At 43.2% G+C, this 22,245-nt stretch overlaps 1 protein-coding gene across 1 annotated transcript in view; it reads left to right on the top strand.

The window, feature by feature from the left end:
• LOC122553947 (cytosolic carboxypeptidase 3-like) overlaps positions 1–22,245 on the top strand; it is a 123,766-nt gene that overhangs the window by 11,199 nt on the left and 90,322 nt on the right. Inside the window, exons 4-8 of the mRNA XM_043698450.1 lie at positions 1,902–2,078; positions 7,843–7,950; positions 9,048–9,195; positions 16,704–17,486; positions 21,477–21,639. Coding sequence (XP_043554385.1) covers positions 1,902–2,078; positions 7,843–7,950; positions 9,048–9,195; positions 16,704–17,486; positions 21,477–21,639 — 1,379 coding nt within the window. The remainder of the gene's footprint in view (positions 1–1,901; positions 2,079–7,842; positions 7,951–9,047; positions 9,196–16,703; positions 17,487–21,476; positions 21,640–22,245) is intronic.

Below are 22,245 nucleotides of genomic sequence, written 5' to 3'. Positions count from 1 at the left end.
AAACCTCAACAGCCCTCTGCATTAAAGGAGTCCACAGACTCACAACGCCCCCCCCCCCCCCCCCCCCCCCCCCCCCCCCCCCCCCCCACCGAGAGATGAAATTTCTCCTCATTTGTGTCTTATATGTGCAGCCTCTTATTCTGAGTATTGCATACTCTGTAGCAAGAACCCTTCACGTGTTCACCAGGGAAAGCTCACCACTTGCTGACCACTACTTATCGTTTCTGTGACACTGAAGAGCAGCTTTACAAAGGTGTATAGGACCCGCTGTCCAATGTGTCTCAATCCAATTTCTGATTGGTGCTTTTGTAGTCACCACCTTTGATTGTTGCTGGTTGTATTCAGGATTGGAGTTGAAAGACACTGTAGATACCGCATTACTAATAATACTGTCTTCTAACTGTGTACAAAACATAGCTTTCCATGAGAACTCTACATAGATCCAGTTCCCAATTGTTCTGGTTGTCATCTGATCTTATATTCCTGATGACTAATCTATTTACATATTTAACCCTTTGCATGACAGTGCTCTTTTCAACTGGTTTCCAGCATCTACCGTCCTTGTTTTTACCTCTTTTCAATATGTCCACAGGACGCACTATGCAGAAGCTACTTATTCTCATCCTTGCTCTGATCAAAATGATCTACTGCCAAGTACACAATAAATAAAGTGAGAATAATAAGTCAATATTTCTCTGCTTTACCTTACTTCTAATTGTCTTCATTCCTCAAGAAACTTGTTCAAGGAGGTTCCTGCTATTCCGAGCCCCACTGGTTGGAAGTAGGTGAGTGTGGATATCAGAGGAGGACAGAGTCATGTATAGCTGTGGCACTCCTTCTCCATGATGTATTCGTCACATAGTTCAGCACTTGGCATGAAAAGGAAGCCTGAATAAAAGAGAAAATGTCCACAAAGTACTTGCTAACACAAGAGAATGAAAGGTCAAAGCAGTTTTTATTATTATTGCCACATGGACCTAAGTACGGTGAAAAGTTTCATTTGGCGTGCAGTACAGGCAGATCATTCAATACAAAGTGCATTAGGGCAATAGAACAGAGCAAGGAATACCATGTTACAGCTGCAGAGAAAGTGCATAAAGAATACAATTAACTTAAAATTTAAAATTTAAGAGTCCATTCAGAAGTTTATTAACAGTGGGGAAGAAGCTATTCATGAATCTATTGTGTTCAAGCTTTTTGTATTTTCTGCCCAAGAAAAGGGGTGGAAAGAGATTATAACTGGGATGGGGAAGATCTTTGATTATGCGAGCTGCCTTTCCCGGGCAGTGAAAAGTAAACCATTTACTATTAAAAACGCTGTAATTCAGGATTGAACTCATTTAAAAGATAAATGATCAGGGTTGTTATTCTGGAAGAATAATATTACATGAATTAAGGAGTAGCTTGTGGATCTAAATCTGACTTTCTGTCTAATGGCTGTGAGTGGGTAGCCGTGGTAACTGCTTTCCATGTTGCAAACACAAGTGGAGTGACACTATAATAAATCAAAGAACTGCAGGTGCTGGGGATCTAAAATAAAAACAGCAATTGCTGGAGAAACTCAGCAGGTCTATAATCCTTTTTCATAGTTCTTTCTCTCCACAGATACTACTAGACCTACAGAGTTTCTCCAGCAATTTCTAATGTTCTTAGTGTCACTCTGTGATGATTGTAAATGTTAATTTTGATGCCATTGGGCACCAGGAAATGGATAGAGTGATTTGATTGTAGAATTAGAAGGCCATGCTTTCCTGGTGCTAATGTGCAAGGGATTGGGCTGAATACAATCCTGCGCTATCCACTTCTGATGTGATTTACTTAGCTGGAGCAATTTATATTTAAACTTTGTTAAGGGAAAAAGAATCTTTTACCATTCCTCTCCCCTTTTCTTCCCATTTTAGGGTGTCAACGAAAGCCTCTTTTACCCCGTACAACTCAGATTGTGATTGAGGACAGTTTTGGAGGGCTTGTCCATCGTTTGTGTGAACCATGGGACCTCTATGGCCTTTCAACCAATCACCAATTGCCCTGTTGGCCACAGGAGTGTGAGGTCATCAAAGAACGCATTAGGCACATTGGTGAGTTCTGGCTACAGACCAGGGAACGTGTTGGATATTGAATGTTGTTATGGTGAATGGTGTGTCTCTCTATCTCTCTCTCTACACACACACACAGACACACGCACACACATATATCATTTTTTGGGTCAGGATTTTAAAATAGTAATTTACATGGTTGAATATTTTCTGAAGGGTTTGGAAAAAAAAAGTAACTAGAGAGACAGTCTTTCTGGAAAGGTGACCTGATCCAGTAAGTGTCGGACAGCAGGGACCCCTGGAGTGTTAAAAGAAGATTGTTTGCACTGAGGTAGTAAAGGTAAACATTGTAGGCCATTGGCTTGCTTTTGGTTCAGGATAATTAAAATTGACTTTAGGTTAAGAAACTCAGAGATCAAAAGTTTTAGGGCAACTCAGGAAACACCTGACTTAAAAAAAGTATAAAAATCATACAACACTAGGTTATGGTCCAACAGGTTCATTTGTAACCTCTTAGACCATAACCTGGTGTTGTGTGATTTAAGAGACCTTGGAGTGCAGGTTCATAGCTCCTTGAAAGTGGAGTCGCAGGTGGATAGGATAGTGAAGAAGGCGTTTGGTACGCTTTCCTTTATTGGTCAGAGTATTGAGTACAGGAGTTAGGAGGTCATGTGGTATCTACAGTGTCTTTCAACTCCAATCCTGAATACAACCAGCAAAAATCAAAGGTGGTGACGACAAAAGCACAAATCTGAATTTGGATTGAGACACATGGGACAGCAGGTCCTATACACCTTTGTAATATATAGGACATATATAGGGAGGCTATGTAGGACATTGGTTAAGCCACTGTTGGTATATTGCGTGCAATTCTGGTCTCCTTCTAATCGGAAAGATGTTGTGAAAGTTGAAAGGGTTCAGAAAAGATTTACAAGGATATTGCCAGGGTTGGAAGATTTGATCTATAGGGAGAGGCTGAATAGGCTGGGACTGTTTTCCCTGGAGCGTCGGAGGTTGAGGGGTGACCTTATAGAGGTTTACAAAATTATGAGGGGCATATATAGAATAAATAGACAAAGTCTTTTCACTGGGGTGGGGGAATCCAGAACTAGAGGGCATAGGCTTAGGGTGAGAGGGGAAAGATATAAAACAGACCTACGCGGCAACTTTTTATGCAGACGGTGGTACGTGTATGGAATGAGCTGCCAGAGGGAGTGGTGGAGGCTGATACAATTGCAACATTTAAAAGGCATTTGGATGGGTATATGAATAGGAAGGGTTTGGAGAGATATGGGTCAGGTGCTGGCAGGTGGGACTAGATTGGGTTGGGATATCTGGTTAGCATGGATGGATGGGACTGAAGGGTCTATTTCTGTGCTGTACATCTCTATGACTCTATGACTCTATAACATCGACACCTCCACATCATACTTTAACAATAGCACGGGAGTGGCCAGTTCTCCCAGTTCAGGTTTTTTTTCTAGTTTGGTTTAGTTGTGGTAGAGAAGCTGCTCATAGCAGGCAGTCAGAAACTGCTACAGTGTAAAAATGTTCCAAGCTTCAGCAGATGATTCTTGATTGACTTCTGTCTCTGAAATCTCTCCTGCCTGTAAGAACCTAGGACCATAAGACATAGGAACATAAATTAGACCATTCAGCCCATTGAGTCTACTCCACCATTTAATCATGGTTGATAAGTTTCTCAACCCCATTCTCCTGGTCTCTCCCCATAACTCTTGATCCCCTTGATACTCAAGAAACTATCTATCTCAGTCTTAAATACACTCAATGACCTGGTCTCCACAGCCTTCTGTGGCAATGAATTCCATAGATTCACCACTGTCTGGCTGAAGAAGTTTCTCCTTATCTCTGTTCTAAAGGATCTTCCCTTTACTAAGGCTATGCCCTCGGGTCCTAGTCTCTCCTACCAATGGAAACATCTTCCCAACATCTACTCTATCCAGGCCATTCAGTATTTTGGAAGTTCAATTAGATCCCCCCCCCGCATCCTTTTAAACCACATTGAGTATAGTCCCAGAGTCCTCAAACGTTCCTCATGTGTTAAGCTTTTCATTCCTGGGACCGTTCTCATGAACCTCCTCTGAACACGCTCCAGGGCCAATAAATCCATCCTGAGATATGGGACCCAAAACTGTGCACAATATTCCAAATATGGCCTGACTAGAGCCTTATCAAGCCTCAGAAGTACATCCCTGCTTTTATATTCAAGTCATCTCAAAACAAATGCCGTCACTGCATTTGCCTTCCTAACTATTGACTTAATCTGCAAGTTTACCTTGAGAGAATCCTGGACTAGAACTCCAAATTCTTTTGCACCAGACTTCTGAACTTTCTTCCCATTTAGAAAATACTCCATGCCTCTATTCTTCCTACCAAAGTGCTGCCTTCACACTTTCCCACGTTGTACTCCATCCACCACTTCTTTGCCCACTCTCCTAACCTGTCCAAATCCTTCTACAGCCTCCCTGCCTCCTCAATGCCACCTGCCCCTCCACCTATCTTTGTATCATCTGCAAACATTGCCAGAATGCCCTCAGTTCCTTCATCTAGATCGTTAATGTATAAAGTGAAAAGTTGTGGTCCCAACACCAACCCTTACAGAACACCGCTTGTCATCGGCTGCCATTCTGAGAAGGACCCTTTTATCCCCACTTTCTGCCTTCTGCTGGACAGCCAAGCTTCTATCAATACTAACACCTTGCCTCTGACACCATGGACCCTTATCTTACTCAGTAGCCTCCTGTGAGGCATCTTGACTAGGACCTGTGTTTGAATTTATCTTTTGCCAAGAGGTGTGTTTATGGGATGTTCCGGGAATTGGAACAGCTCCCCAGTGAAGTTGTGGTACCAAATAGTGAAGTTATTCTACATTCTGTTTTCTTTTGTTTGCGTTTCAACTGCAATGATTAAATAAACTCTGTTTTGCTTAAAGCTGAGTGGTTTGACCAGCTCCGTCACACCTGCAATATCCAGCCACATCTACCTTTAAAATATGAATAAATTAGGGTCTAGGCTACCTTCTTGAGATATTTTGAGGGTGTCTGGCCTTGTCCATAACACTATGGACTTGGTTCTTCTAAATTGAAGTGGTCATGAGTTTGAAAGGTATTATCTTTGGTGAATTTCTACAGTACATCCTGTAGATGGTACATGCCGCTGCTACTGAGCATTGGTTGTGGCAGGTGTGGATTCCTGTGAATATGATGCTAATCAGGTGGGCTGCTTCATCCTGGATGGTATCAAGCTTCTTGAGTGTTGTTGGAGCTGCACCCATCCAGGGGAGTGGGCACGATTCTGTTACACTCCTGACTTGTTGTCGTAAGTAAACCAATAATGATGTTGAGAGACAATGGAGCAAGTGTCACTAATGCTGGCTGATGATACTATTTGTCTTCTACAACGGTTAATAAAAGAGAAAATATTAATTGGAAGTATATATGGAGACTCTAATCAGTCTCACTATCGAGTGGGATTAAAGGAGTGACCCAGTAAATGACAAAGTTGTGCTGGGATTAGTAAAATAAATTCCTGTAGTGGGAATTAATTTTTGTTTAGAAAGTGATCTGGCAGGCTTGAGAATATTAGTTTCACCAAAAGTGGTGAAACAACAAGGTAAAAGATATTGAGATACTGCAGGAGGAACATCCCAGACTGTTTCCTGACTGTGTCATGACTGGATCTTAAGCCCATAATCATAGACTAGAAGAAGAGGAGTCTATAAAACAGGGAGATCTTTAGAAATTAATCTATCAGATTCAATTATTGAATATATAAATGAAAAGAATGGAAGTGAAGAGAATAAGGCTAATGTTTAGCCCCTGGTCTTTAACAAAAATATAACAAATGGACCTTAAATTGAAAGAGTTATAACAACCAGTCTATCAGAAATTGATTTTTTAAAAATCTGCATGTACTAATTGTAAGCCAAAGTACTAATAAAGAAATGGACAGCACATTAAATGGGCAGTGGCCCAAGAATTCAATCTGAGTATCATAATAATGTTTATGAGTGACTCACAAACTTTTAAAGGCAGGTCCCTGAAAGTATTATGTGAACACAAGTAAAAAATACTAACGAAATGTTTATTAACACAATGACATAAAGATGTGGTCAATCTTTCCAGACATTTCATACATATCAGGTAGTGGGGAAACCCCAATTATCAATTTAATCTGTATCTTTCCTCAGGGTGCCAGCTGTTGAAGACCTGGTTAGCAGTATCTGAGTAGATTGTGTAGGACTCCTACACAAAACCAGGAATGGCAATCAATGTCTTTTAATGATTCTATATCTTTCCATAAAATTTCCTGAGGTTGGACCTTTCGGAAAAAATTGCTACAAAAATGTTAGTGGAAAAAAAGTTCAAATTTTTACAAGATGGTGACTATCCAATGAAATACAACTGGATTCAATTATCAAATTTAATAATGCAAATGTTCAATACAAATTATGACTGGTTTGGAAATAAAACAATGCACATCTTTTCCTCATCACTGACAATCTCAAGGTGCATTGGGAAGAGGGCATCAAACCTTTGAAGAACACGATTAGAAATTCTTACCAAGAATGTCCTAAGGACTGGGGAGATAGGAATTCCTTTGTCACTGTTTACTATTAGGGATGCCCCTAATGAGTACACAGGATTCAGTCTTTTTTAACTGCTATATAGATATGAAGTGAGAGGTCCATTTAAACTGATTAAAGAAAAATTGATAAACCAGGGCTTAGAACTTTTAGCCTATGCTTTAGGCTTCCAAGAGAAACTGGTCAAAGTATCTGAGGTAGCCAAAAAGAGTTGGAAGAGTGCTCCATCAAAACTACAGCAGATAGAAAAGGTCCAAGTTCAGCATCTTGTTGCTGAATGCAAGCAGCTAGTATTGTTACCTGCCTCTCAGGAGCCATCAAAAGCATGATTCACTGGCCTTAGCAAATCAAAAAGAAGCTAGAAGGAGTAATCTACGTTGTGAGTACTGAGAAGGAATCAGCTAGTGCATTCTGTTAATGTGTTGAAGAGATATTATGACAGAGATGCTAGTCAGGAGAAAAGTATATTTACAATAGTGAAAGAAATAGGGAATGCAACAGAAACATTGCAATTGGAGAATGAATCAGAAATTAAAAATTGAGAAGTTGATTTGATTTGATTTATTATAGTCACATGTATCTAAGTATAGTGAAAGGTTTTGTTTTGCCCAAATCATAACCAGCAAGGGCATATAGACCATAGGGTGACTCATCAGCAAACAGATTAGGTATAACACAGATGCTTAAAAGGTTCAATAGCTTAGTGTTTTATTGTCCAAAAAACTATTTATTTGGAGGCTATTACAGAACCATGAGTTAATCTGTATATATAGGCTGGAGAAAATCTTTGTCCATGATATTTATGTAGATGTTGCATTACTGTTTGATATTTAATATAGAAGGCTTCTATCTCTGGATATGTATTGTTGCAAATTGATGATTTAGGGGAATAGACTGAGAAGTAGCTGGGTGTTTAATGTCTCTTTGTTTCTAGTTATGTTCTATATCTCATCGCAAAACCCTGACTTCATTTGAAGGTACCTGGATCCATACCTGAAGTACTTTAACCTACTTGGCTACAAACCAGGAGCTGGAAGGTAGTGAATGGCTGGCTCGTTTTTACATTTGGCCAGCATGGATAGACGTGACAAATTGAATTGTTTCTTTCTGCGCCATAACCTTTCTACATGTGCCATCTTTCTTGTACAGAATACAGTGCAGGACTTTGCAACAATTCTCAACTGTTCTCTATTTTTACAGTGGGTGTTTCAATAGGCCCAGAACCTCTGTACAGAGCAACAGGGTTGGAGCAAGCACCAATCTATATAAACCCAGAAGAGTGTGAAGTGGTTTATAGTACCAGTAAAGGTAATTAGAGATGTACTGTATAGTCTGCACAAAATAGAAGTGTTAAATAGAAAGCAGATTTCTCTGCATTATTTATAAGGAGCTATCTTTAGATTCTTAACTGTTTAAATAAAAGGCAAGTATTTTTTGATTTCTCCAGTAATTTGTCACGGGTTTCACTGTTTTCCATGAACATGGATATATAGGATTGGAACAGAGTGTTTTCTCTAATTCTCAGTTTCATGGAGGAGGAAATTAATCACAGAAAAATTATGAGCTCAAGACACACCTTGAAAAGCTGGTGAAAATAGATTCAATAGTAGTTTTTAAAATCCATTTGAATGAATATTTAAAAGGAAAATGTTTGCAGTGTTTTGGGGCAAGAGGAAGGGATTGGAACTAACTGGATAGCTCATCCAGGCACAATGTGTGGAATGAGTGTGGTGCTGGAAAAGCACAGCCGGTCAGGCAGCATCCAAGGAGCAGGAGAGTTGATGTTTCGAGCATAAGCCCTTCATCAGGAATGAGGGGGTGGCTGAAGGAGACTGAGAGATAAATGGGAGGAGGGTTGGGGCTGGGGGGAAGGTAGCTGAGAGTGTGATAGATGGAGGTGGGGATAATGGTGATAGGTCGGAGAGGAGGGTGGAGTGGATAGGTAGGAAGGAAGATGGACAGGTGGGACAGGTCAAGCGGGTGATGCTGAGTTGGAAGGTTGGATCTGGGATAAGGTGGGGAGAGGGGAAATGAGGAAACTGGTGAAATCCAGATTGATCCAGTGTGTTTGGAGGGAGCGTTCCAACGTGGACGATTTGGGACCGCCTTGGAACCCTCTAACCACACTGGATGATTCAGAATAAATTTTACATTCCCATTGCTGAACATTGCCTGTTACAGGTGAGAGGGGATTGGAGGTATTCATGTCAAGGAACAATGATCATGCAATTCCACCATTTTCTATCTGTGATGGATAGAAGACCACAGTTACAGATGTGGAGGTTTTCAATATGTGCTTCCACACTGTAATACTGCCCACCGTAAACCTGAGATTACATGATTGACTTTTGCATGTCAAAACTGGAAGTATTGGAAATAAAGCTTGTGATGCATTTGTCTTGCAGCTTATATGGAACCCTGCTTCACCTTTTCCCGAGTGAGTGGCAGTTCCAAGCCCCTGAAACAGGCATCCATTAATGTCAGTGATCAAAACAACACACTGATATTTGAGTCTCGATTTGAGAGTGGGAATCTCGAGAAAGTATTCAAAGTGTGCGTAAGGTTTTTCTGCAATACGTGGTGAAGCAATGAGCCCCACTTCCTAAATGCTTTTGAGGTCTTATATATGTCATAATTTATGCATTCTAAACCTTTTCAAACTTTCTGTTAAATGCAGCTTCCTACTGGCAGTGCAGGTTAGGGGGGATTTATCTTCGGATATTTGTCCATCAGCCCTGTATGAGCAGTATCATTGTTACCACTGTGTCAGAAGGCAAGACTGCAGTACATAACAGGGCTTGACACTTCTAGAGCAGTACGGAAGGGTTACTGCTTTGGAATTACTTTCTTTTTGAGATATTAGGTGAAGGACCTGTCTACTTTTCCAGGTGAACCTAAAAGATACCACATCGACTAATTTGAAGTAGTTAGTAGAGGAAAGGTCTGGTCTCCAGACCAATAATTATCTCTCAACCAACATTGTTTATTGTATATTAATTGTATACAGGTGGTCATTAGCAGGAGATTCACTTGAGCTCCATGAAAAAGAGCCCTTGTGGCAAAGCAGTAGTGTCCCTACCTCTGAACCAAGAGACCCAGGTTCAGGTCTCACCTGTTCCAGAGATGTGTCATAATGTCGCTGAGCAGATTGATTAGAAAATAGGTTATGCTCCATCAATAAAGACTAAATCTGTTGTCGTTGGGTTAGGAGAGGCCCGTTTGTAGTCTAGAGATCAGTAAGCAAATATTAAAACGTAGAAAGATTGCCTCCAGTTTTATCCTTCACTAGCTGGCTTTGTAGATTAGAATAGCCAACTGTGTTCTACCCTCCACAAACGTGAAGTCATCCGAAACTCTTCTTCACATTATCTCAATTACATCAAATTATTTTCATTTATCAGCTCCCTTCTCATTGACCTATATTCAACTCTGATAAAGCAGATTTGACAATGTTCACAGTTGTTTTAAGTCCCTCCAATTTCCGTGCTGCTCTTACCGTATCTTTCCCATCATCCATTTCTTTGTAATCACTTCCTGCTCTACAAGGTGCCCAGACATCTGGTCTCAGTTGATTCAGGCCTTTGACACTAACCCAAGTTTTTAAAAATGTATTCATTTGTGGGGTGTGGGCGTCACTGGCCGACCAGCATTTATTGCTCATCCCCGGTTGCTCTTGATGCTGCCTTCTTGAACCATAGTTCACCTGCTGTGGGTTGCCCCACAATGCCCTGAGGGAGGGAATTCCCTCAGAACACTGAAAGAGCAGCAATATATTTTCAAGACAGAATGATGATGACTTTGAGAGGAACTTGCAGTTCCCATGTATCTGCTGCTCTTGTCCTTCTAGATGGAAGTGGTTATGGGTTTGGAAGAGGCTTGTTGAGGATCATTGGCAAATTGGCTTGACCCGAGCGGATTTGTCTTCAGTTTCCAAGACTTGAATCCCTGGAATTCCCCATCTAATTCTCTTCTTCATCTTTTGAAGACAGACTTTAAAGCCTCCCTCTGACCAAGCTTTGATCATCTGCCTTTGATTGCTATCATTCAATAGCAAATTTGGCAGCAGTGGATGGGACACTATAGAAGAAACATTACTCTGTGTTTCAACTGTGCCATGTGTTTCCTGGAAATGTTCAATGAGACGGAACTTTGTTTTGATGACCTAATTAGGATTCTGGGTAATCTAAGATGGAGGATGGGGAAAATTTGTGGCTGTAGGGGCTTCTTTTTTGAGGTATTTTCAGCATTGGAGGTGATTTCTTCAAATTGCAGAAGCAATAATTATTGTTTTATAAGCTGTTGCATTGTTTTGGAACTTTGGGGGAAAAAAGATCAAAACAAGCGCACATTTAAGATGAGGAAGAGACCACATAGTCAGTGAGAGAAAGAAACCCACACTGTGCTGTCTGACACAGCAGTGAACCTGTACAGCTACTGCCTTCGCTGTTTGAGTTCAAGTATCTCTGGACATCGGAGTGCGTCTAAGAAAAAATAACAAATAGCTAAATTCACAGCTGACTTTGGAGGAACCTGTGTGGGAGAGCTCACAGCACAGGAGCTGATAAGTGCATGGCTTTTAAATGTAACCTTGCTGTCTTTTTAAAATAGTGAGTAGAGTGGGTTTAGTTATATGTTATATTGAGATCTGTCTCTTAATTAAAATTTAAAAATATAGTACATAAGTACAAAGTTAGCTGGGTGCTTGTTCTTTAGAGCAGTAAGACTGTGCTATTTTCTGTAGATTGTTAAGGTGCAAAGATGACCCTTAATAGAGGGATGTGCTCCTCATGTCGGATGTGGGAGATTAGGGAGAATTTCCATGTTACTGATGATTATGTCTGCAGTAAGTGTTTTTGGTTACAAATCCTGTCATATTGTATTGATTGATTGGGGTGGCAGTTAGAGACAACAAAGAATTTACAGCAGCTCAAGCTGTGTGATGGATGGCAGTTATAGGAAGGGAGAAAAACTGCAGTCAGGTAGATGGGTTACCGCCAGGGGCAGCACAGTGGCACAGCAGTTAATACTGCTGCCACACAGCGCCAGAGACCTGGGTTCAGTTCCTGCCTCGGGCAACTGTCTGTGTGGAGCTTGCACGTTCTTCCCATGTCTGCGTGGCTTTCCTCCGGGTGCTCCAGTTTCCTCCCACAGTCCAAAGATGTGCAGGTTAGGTGAATGAGCCATGCTAAATTGCCCGTAGTGTTAGGTGACGGGGTAAATGGAGGGGAATGGGTCTGGGTGGGTTGCTCTTCGGAGGGTCGGTGTGGACTTGTTGGGCCAAAGGTGCTGTTTCCACACTGTACGTAATCTAAAAGAAAGGTAGGAGAGGGAGGCAGATACTGCAGGAGTCTGTGTGGCTATTCCCACCTCAAACAAGTATGCTGCTTTGGAAAATGTAGAGGGTGATGGACTCTCAGGAGAATGTAGCACGAACAGCCAAGTTTCTGGTATCGAGACTGGCTCTTATGCAATGAGGGGTACATCGGTTCCAAGCAATTGTTTGTGATAGGGAACTCTCTAGTCAGAGGCACAGACAGAAGTTTCTGTGGCCAACAGTGAGAAATCAGAATGGTGTGTTGCCTCTCTGGTGCCACGATCAAGGATATCTCGGAGAGAGTGCAGAATATTCTCAAAGGAAGGTGGAACCAGCAGGAGGTTGTTGTACACATTGGAACTAATGATGTAGGAAGGAAAAAGGATGGGATTCTGAAGGGAGAATGTAGGAAATTGGGAAGGAATTTATAAAGGAGGTCCTCAAGAGTAGTAGTATCTGAATACTCCCAGTGCTATGAAGTAGTGAGGGTAGGAATAGGAGCATAGAACAGATGAATGTGTGGCTGAGGAGCTGGTGCAGGGGAGAAGGGTTCACATTTTTGGATTATTGGAATCGCTTCTGGGGTAGAAGTGATCTGTACAAGAAGGACGGATTGCACCTGAATTGGAAGGGGACTAAGATACTGGCAGGGAGATTTGCTAGAGCTGCTCGGGAGGATTTAAACTCATAATTGGTGGTGGGTGGGAAACCAGGGAGATAGTGAGGAAAAAGGTCAATCTGAGACTGGTACATTTCGGAAAAGAAGTGAGTCAAACAGTCAGGGCAGGCAGGGACAAAGCAGAGAATGAGTAAATTAAACTGCATTTATTTCAATGCAAGAGGCCTAACAGGGAAGGCAGATGAACTCAAGACATGGTTAGGAACATGGGACTGGGATTACATAACAATTACAGGAATATGGCTCAATGTTGGACAGGGCTGGCAGCTGAATGTTCCAGGATACAAATGCTGTATGAAGGATAGAAAGGGGGCAAGAGAGGAGAGGTCGTGGCATTTTTGATAAGGGATAGCATTACAGCTGTACTTAGGGAGGGTATTCTTGGGACGGCAGAGTGGCTCAGTGGTTAGCACTGCTGCCTCACAGCACCAGAGACCCAAGTTCAAGTCCCACCTCAGGCGATTGCCTGTGTGGAGTTTACACGTTCTCGCTGTGTCTGTGTGGGCTTCCTCCAGTTTCTTCCTGCAGTCCAAAGATGCGCAGGTTAGGTGCATTTGTCAGGGGTAAATATAGGGTAAGGGAATGGGTCTGGGTGGGTTACTGTTCGGAGGGTCGGTGTGGACTTGTTGGGCCAAAGGGCCTGTTTCTATACTGTAGGGAATCTAATTTAATATGCCCAGGGAAGTTAGTTGAGTGGAACTGAGAATTAAGAAAGGGATGAGCACCTTATTGGATGCTTGCAAGTAAAGGGATGACTGGAAAATGGGAAGCCTTCAAAAATGAGATAACAAGAGTCCAGAGACAGTATATTCCTGTTAGGGTATAGGGAATGCTGGACGGCTGGAGAAATTGAGGGTTTGGTCAAGGAAAAGAAGGAAGCATATGTCAGGTTTGGACAGCGGAGATCGAATGAATCCTTAGAAGAGTATAAAAGCAGTAGGAGTATACTTAAGAGGGAAATCAGGAGGGCAAAAGGTGACATCAGATAGCTTTGGCAAATAGGGTTAAGGAGAATCAAAAGGGATTTTACAAATACATTAAGGACAAAAGACTAACTAGGGAGAAAACAGGACCGCTCAAAGATCAGCAAGGTGGCCTTTGTGTGGAGCCATAGGACATGGGAAGGTACTAAACGAGTACTTTGCGTCAGTGTTTACTGTGAAGAAGAACATGGACAATACAGGTTGTGGGAAAATAGATGATGACATCTCCGGTGGCACAGTGGTTAGCACTGCTGCCTCAGAGCGCCAGAGACCCGGGTTCAATACCTACCTCAGGCGACTGACTGTGTGGAGTTTGCACATTCTCCCGTGTCTGCGTGGGTTTCCTCCAGGTGCTCCGGTTTCCTCCCACAGTCCAAAAATGTGCAGGTCAGGTGAATTGGCCATGCTAAATTGCCCGTAGTGTGAGGGGCAGGGGTAAATGTAGGGGAATGGGTCTGTGGGCCGGTGTGGACTTGTTGGGCTGAAGGGCCTGTCTCCACACTGTAAGTAATCTAATCTAATCTTGAAAAATGTCCATATTACAGAGGAGGAAGTGTTAGATGTCTTAAAACACATAAAAGTGGATAAATCCCTAGGACCTGATCAGGTGTACCCTGGAATTCTGTGGGAAGCTAGGGAAGTGACTGCTGGGCCTCTTGCTGAGATACTTTTATCATCAATAGTCACAGGTGAGGTACCGGAAGTCTGGACGTTGGCTAACGTGGTGCCACTGTTTATGAAAGGTGGTAAGGAAAAGCTTACCGGTGACCCTGACATCCGTGGTGGGCAGGTTGTGGAGGGAATCCTGAGGGACAGGATTTACATGTATTTGGAAAGGCAAGGACTGATTAGGGATAGTCAGCAAGGCTTTGTGCATGGGAAATCATGTCTCACTAACTTGACTGAGTTTCTTGCAGAAGTAATGAAGAGGATTGATGAGGGTAGATAATTGGATGTGATCTATATGGACTTCAGTAAGGTGTTCGACAAGGTTCCCCATGAGAGACTGGTTAACAAAGTTAGATCACATGGAATACAGGGAGAACTAGCCCCTTGGAAACAGAACTGGCTCAAAGGTAGAAGACAGAGAGCGGTGGTGGAGGATTGCTTTTCATACTGGAGGCCTGCGAACAGTGGTGCGCCAGAAGGATCGGTGCTGGGTCCTCTACGTTTTGTCATTTAAATAAATTATTTGGATGTGAGCATAAGAGGCATAGTTCGTAAGTTTGCAGATGACACCAAAATTGGAGGTGTAGTGGACAGCGAAGAAGGTTACCTCAGATTACAACAGGATCTTGATCAGATGGGCCAAAGAGCTGAGGAGTGGCAGATGGAGTTTAATTAGATAAATGAGAGGTGCTGCATTTTGGGAAAGCAAATCAGAGCAGTATTTGTATATTTCATGGTAAAGTCCTAGAGAGTGTTGCTGAACAAAGAGACCTTGGAGAGCAGGTTCATGATTTCTTGAAAGTGGAGTCTCAGGCAGATAGGATAGTGAAGAAGGCTTTTAGTATGTTTTCCTTTATTGGTCAGAGCATTTTGTACAGTAGTTGGGAGGTCATGTTGTAGCTGTACAGGACATTGGTTAGGCCACTTTTGGAATACTGTGGGCAGTTCTGGCCTCCCTCCTATAGGAGAGGATGTTGTTAAACTTGAAAGGGTTCAGAAGAGATTTACAAGAACGTTACCAGGGTTGGAAGGTTTCAGCTATAGGGAGAGGCTCAATAGGCTGGGACTGTTTTCCCTGGAGCATCGGAGGCTGAGGGGTGACCTTATAGAGGTTTCTAAGATCATGACGGACATGGATAAGGTAAATAGACAAGATGTTTTCCCTTGGTTGGGGGAGTCCAGAACTAGAGGACATAGATTTAAGGTGAAAGGAGAAAGATTTAAAAGGGACCTAAGAGGCAATTTTTTCACTCAAAGGGTGCTGTGTGTACTGGATGAGCGGCCAGAGGAAGTGTCGGAAGCTGGTACAATTACAGCATTTAGAAGGCATCAGGATGGGTATATGAATAGGAAAGGTTTAGAGCGGTATGGGTAAAGTGCTGGCAAATGGAACTTAATTTATTTAGGATATCTGCTGTGGTTCTGTTCGCCGAGCTGGAAGATTTTGTTGCAAACGTTTCGTCCCCTGTCTAGGTGACATCCTCAGTGCTTGGGATCCTCCTGTGAAGCGCTTCTGTGGTGTTTCCTCCGGCATTTATGTCCAACTCACCAAAACGAAGGACCCGATACCCAGTATGAGCAAAACTAACGTAGTGTACAAAATCCCATGCAAGGACTGCTCAAAACACTATATAGGACAAACAGGAAGACAGCTAACGATCCGCATCCACGAACATCAACTAGCCACGAAACGACACGACCAGCTATCCCTAGTAGCCACACACACAGACGACAAGCAACATGAATTTGACTGGGACAACACTAGTATTATAGGGCAAGCGAAACAAAGAACAGCCAGGGAATTCCTAGAAGCATGGCACTCATCCACAAACTCCATCAACAAACACATCGACCTGGACCCAATATACCGGCCACTACAGCGGACAGCTGAAACTGACAACCGGAAGTGGCAGGGACAGGCCACTATAAATGCCGGAGGAAACACCACAGAAGCGCTTCACAGGAGGCTCCCAAGCACTGAGGATGTCACCTAGACAGGGGACGAAACGTTTGCAACAAAAACTTCCAGCTCGGCGAACAGAACCACAGCAACGAGCACCCGAGCTACAAATCTTCTCACAAATTTAGGATATCTGTTTGGCATGGATCAGTTGGACTGAAGGGTCTGTTTCTGTGCTGTTAATCTGTATGACTCTATGCCCATTCATTGGGACAAATGACTGATAATGATGATGATGAAATTGCAGAGATCTGGCATTGGTCAGATACCAATATCAAATTTGTTTAAAGTTCCTCTAAGCACACTACGAATTAGATTAGCATTATTCAAAATAAATAGCTTAATGGTACATGAATAGAGAGTTATTTTGCTCATATTTGCACAGCCAGAATTCTCAGGGCACTTAATATTTCCCTGTCTCTTAATCAGCTGGTTATTTCCATTCTACTTCTGCAGAGGAGAATATGAATATAACCTGATGTTGCGCACAGATCTCTACACAGCAAAACACACCCAGTGGTATTACTTCCAGGTGCAGAACATGCAGCCAGCAGTCCAGTACCGCTTCACCATCATTAATCTGATGAAGCCCACCAGCCTGTACAACATGGGAATGAAGCCGCTGTTGTATTCCACCAAGGATGCAGAGCTGCACAAGATTGGCTGGCGCAGGGTGGGGAGCCAAATCAAGTACTACCGAAACAACTACAGCAACAGCAAGCACCACTACTACTCGCTCACCTGGACGTTTGAGTTCCCGCATTACGGGGACACTTGCTACTTTGCCCACTGCTATCCCTACACCTACTCTGACCTCCAGGACTATGTGACACACGTGGTCAACGATCCAGCCAAGTCCAAATTCTGCAAAGTCCGGGTGCTGTGCCGCTCATTGGCTGGGAACATGGTTTACGTTCTGACTGTGACAAATCCCTCTGAGAGTTCCGAGGCCGCACTCGAAAAGAAAGCAGTGGTCCTGACCGCCCGTGTCCACCCAGGAGAGACCAACAGCTCCTGGATGATGAAGGGTTTCCTTGACTATCTTCTTGGCAACTCGATGGATGCCAATCTGCTGCGGGACACATTCCTTTTCAAAATCGTGCCAATGCTGAACCCTGATGGGGTCATCGTGGGGAATTACCGGTGCTCACTCTCTGGTCAGGATTTAAATCGTAAATACCGGTCCTATTTGAAGGAGACCTACCCCTCTGTGTGGTACACCCGGAAACTGATCAAACGGTGAGAGAGAATGGAGCAGGTACAAAGTGTGTTACAAAGTTAAAGGTGATCCACCATCTCCTTCCCCTGAATCATACCCAGGTCTCAACTCAGTCAGGGAGGAAATCCCGTTATTGCCATGCAGTATAAACTATAGGCACTAGCAATATTTTGGTGTCAGTCACTGGGCCATGATGAGCATCTGAACTCAGTCAGGGATAGTGCAATTGGAGTGTTGGCCACTTGTCGTACAGTAGAAGTGTCCCTGTCTCTGGGCTGAGAGGTCAAGGTACATAGTCCCACCTGCTCTGGAGGTGTGTAATGACATCTCTGAACAAGCTGATTGGAAAATACCTTGGGGGGAGTGTGATTAGTAAGATTGTGGCTTGTGCAGCCCAAGGAGGATACAAAGACAGACAACAGAAAAAAGAGTGCAACTCAGAGATCCCTCATGGTTAGGAGCAATGCTGTGAGCTTCAAAAATACATTTTCCCCTTCCTTTTGCAAAAAATGATTCCATCTCTTCAACGATCAATGACTCACCATTTTGGGTCTGTCTCTTCCAGGCTGTTTTGATGACACCTTGAAGTGCAAACCTTGTGCCCACACCTCCCCCCTCACCTCCCTCCAAGGCCCCAATGGATCCTTCTATATCCATCACAAATTCACCTGCACCTCCACACACAACATTGACTGTATCCGCTGCACCCGATGTGGCCTCCTCTACATTGGGGAGACAGGCCGCCTACTTGCGAAACATTTCAGGGAACACCTCTGGGACACCCGCACCAACCAACCCAACCCCCCGTAGCTGAACACTTTAGCTTCCCCTCCCACTCCGCCAATGACATGCAGGTCCTTGGCCTCCTCCATCGCCAGATCCTGGCCACATGACGCCTGGAGGAAGAGTGCCTCATCTTCTGCCTAGGCTGAAGAAGGGCTTATGCCCGAAACGTCGATTCTACTAATCCTCGGATGCTGCCTGGCCTGTTGTGTTTTTCCAGCACCACATTTTTCATCTTTGATGACATATTTGCCCATCACGTGGTTTTTGATATTGAGTAAATCTCCCTCTGCACTATTCCCAACAAATGTTCACAGAACATATACCACGAGGTTAGACGCAGAGTAAAATGCTCAATTTGTTCTGCTCTTTTATTTGTGTTTCAAAATACATTCATGAGATGTGGGCATCACTGGCTGGGCCCAGCATTTATTGCCTTCCCTAGTTGCCCCCTTGAGAAGGTGGGGGTGAGCTGCCTTCTTGAATCGCTGCAGTCCATGTGCTGTGGGTTGACCCACAATGCCCTTAGGGAGGGAATTCCAGGATTTTGACCCAGTGACAGTGAAGGAACAGTGATATAGTGAGTGGCTTGAAGGGGAACTTGCAGGGAGTGGTGTTCCCATGTATCTGCTGCCCTCGTCCTTCTAGATGGAAGTGGTCATGGGTTTGGAAGGTGCTCTCTAAGGATCTTTAGTAAATTTTTCCTGGAACACGTCAAGGTTGTTGAGTGTTATTGGAGCTGACCCATCCAGGTTAGTAAGGAATATTCCATCACATTCCTTACTTGTGCCTTGTAGATAGTGGGCAGGCTTTGGGGAGTCAAGAGGTAAGTTACGTGCTGCAAGATCCCTCACCTCTGACCCACCCTTGTAGCTTCCTTATTTATAAGGCTAGTCCAGGTGAGTTTCTGGTGTACGGCAATCTCCAGGTTGTTGATGGTGAGTGGGGTGGGAGGGGGGAGGTTAATGAAAGTTGTGCCATTGAATGTTAGCTATGACTAGAAAAAAGGTCTCAGAATAGCTAATGGGCCTAAAGACTGATCTGTCCCCGGACCTGGTGGGATATATCTTAGAATATTAGAGGAAGTTGCTACAGAGGTAGTAGATGCACTGTTAGTAATCTTCAAGGAATTCTTAGATTCTGGAAGAGTCGCAGAGGATTGGAAAACTGCCAATGTAACATCTTTATTTGACAATGGAGGGACAGAAACACTGGGAATTAATGAATGTAATGTATTTGGAATTTTAGAAGACTTTGATAAGGTATCACATGTATATTATTTAATAATGTACCACAAGGTACTTAATAGGATAAGAGCCCTCTGGGGTTGGAGGTAGTACATTAGCATAGACAGGAGGTTGGCTAATGAATAGAATAAAGAGTTGGGGGAGAAGGGGGACATTTTCAGGGTGGGAATGAGTGATGTGCCCCAGGGATCAGTGCTGGGGCCATAGCAATTTACCATCTATATTAATGACTTAGATGAGGGAAGTGAATGTACTGTACCCAACTTCACGGATAAACAATATTACAGGTTGCAAATCAAGCTGTGAGGCTGACGCAAAGGGTTTGCAGAGGGATAGAGACAGGGTAAGTGAGTAATTACCAGTGATTACCATCATTGAATGGCAGAAGATATATAATTCGGAAAATTGCAAATATGTACTTTGGCAAGAAGAATAGAGGAGCTAAATATTGTTTAAATGGAGAAAGATTGCAGAAATCTGAAACATACATAAATCACAAAAAGCGAGCATGAAGTTTAATGGATAATGGGGAAAGCAAACAGAATGTTGGCCTTTATTTCAAAAGGATTAGAGTATAAAAATAGATTTGGTTGTTTAAATGGAGAAAGATTGCAGAAATCTGAAACACATACATAAATCACAAAAAGATAGCATGAAGTTTAATGGATAATGGGGAAAGCAAACAGAATGTTGGCCTTTATTTCAAAAGGATTAGAGTATAAAAATAGATTTGGCTAAAGCTTTGCAAAGCACAAGTCAGAGCAATGGGTAAGAGCAGTATACTGGCACTGGAGGCAATCCAGAGAAGGCTCACTAGGTGTGAAGGATACCAGGTGTGGAAGGACTGCAATGTGAGGAGAGGTTGAGTAGATTGGGTCTGTACTCATTGGAGTTTAGAAGAATGAGAGGTGACCTATTGAAACACGCAAGATTCTTATGGGACTTGTAGGGTAAATGTGGAGAGTTTGTTTCCCCTTTTGGGAGAGTCTAGGACCAGAGGGTATCATCTCAGAATAAGTGGTCACACATTTTAGAAAGCGAGATAAGAAGGAAATTCTTCTCTTGGGGTGGTGATTCTGTGGAATTCTTTGTTAGAGAGGGCTGTTGAGGCTGGGTCATTAAGTCTATTCAAAGTTGAGGTAGACAGATTTTTAATTAGATAATCGCAAATTACTGCAGATGCTGGAATCTGAAACCAAAAGAGAGAATGCTGGAAAATCTCAGCAGGTCTGGCAGCATCTGTAAGGAGAGAAAAGAGCTGACGTTTCGAATCTAACTGACCCTTTGTCAAAGATTTTTAATTAATAAGGAATCAAGGGTTATGGGGAAAAGGGAGGAGAGTGGAGTTGACGATTATCAGATCAACAATGATCTCATTGAATAGCAGAGCAGGCTTGATAGCCTGAATGGCCTACTTCTCCTATCCTCCTTAAGGCTTTATTGGGACTACATGCTCTCTTCTCAGAGATAGGCATTGATAGGCATTTGTGTGACACAAACGTCACTCATCACACAACACCACGCTGTCGTCCAACAGGTTTATTTGGAAGTACAAGCTTTTGGAGGTAGCTAGTGGGGCAGAATCATAGGATATAGAATTTATAGTAAACTGTGTCATTTACAGTTATAGTATTTACTATAAACTCTGTGTCCTATGATCCTGTCCCACTAGCTACCTGATGAAGGAGCAGTGCTCCAAAAGCTTGTACTTCCAAATAAATTGTTGGACTATAACTTGGTGATATGTGATTTTTAACTTTGTCCACCCCAGTCCATCACCAGCACCTTCACATCACAAATGTTACTTGCCATTTGTCAGCCAAAACCTAGATTTTTTTCCAGGTCTTGCTGCATTTAGATATTGATTGCTTCTGTATCTGAGGAGTCATGAATGGTGCTGAACTTTGAACAATCGTTAGCAAACATCTCCACTTCTGATCTTATGGTGGAAGGAAGTTCGCCTTTCTTCTTTCTTTCCAGGTTAATGGAGGAGCGGACGGTGTTTCTATACTGTGATCTCCACGGTCACAGTCGGAAGCAGAACATTTTTATGTATGGTTGTCAGAGTCGGAGACGGACTGTATCATCATATGCCAAGCAGCGAGTGTTCCCCTTCATGCTTAGTAAGAACTGCTGTAACAAGGTATGGTCTAATGATGTAGGATTTCAGATAGATCTCATAATTCTTCCTTGGGAAACCGAGGGAAATCCCTTTAAGAGTTTAATTACAGTCATAGAATCATAGAGATGTACAGCACGGAAACAGACCCTTCCTTTCAACTCGTCCATGTTGACCAGATACCCTAAATTATTGTAGTCCCATTTGCCAGCATTTGGCCTATATCCCTGTAAACCCTTCCTATTCATAGGTGTCCTCGAGTTGGCGTCTGGATTCAGCGGTGTAGAGGTCAGTGTGCCAGACTACCATTGCACCCCCTTCTGTTGCCTCGCCTCCGAGCTTACTTTCACAATCAGGACTCCCGCCCACCTTCTGAGGACCCCTTCGCCCACCTCCAACACACTGCATCCACCTGGACACCCCGCGCTGGCCTATTACCTGCCCTCGACCTCTTCATTCACAACTGCCGCCGGGACATTAACCGCCTCAACCTGTCGACCCCCCTCCCCCACTCCAACCTCTCACCCTCACAACGCGCAGCCCTCCAATCCCTCTGCTCCAAACCTGACCTCACCATCAAGCCAGCGGACAAAGGGGGCGCAGTGGTAGTCTGGCACACTGACCTCTACA

Source organism: Chiloscyllium plagiosum, chromosome 10 (assembly GCF_004010195.1).
Source record: "Chiloscyllium plagiosum isolate BGI_BamShark_2017 chromosome 10, ASM401019v2, whole genome shotgun sequence".
In the NCBI taxonomy this organism is placed as follows: Eukaryota; Metazoa; Chordata; class Chondrichthyes; order Orectolobiformes; family Hemiscylliidae; genus Chiloscyllium; species Chiloscyllium plagiosum.
This window is presented reverse-complemented; position numbering and strand designations above follow the sequence as displayed.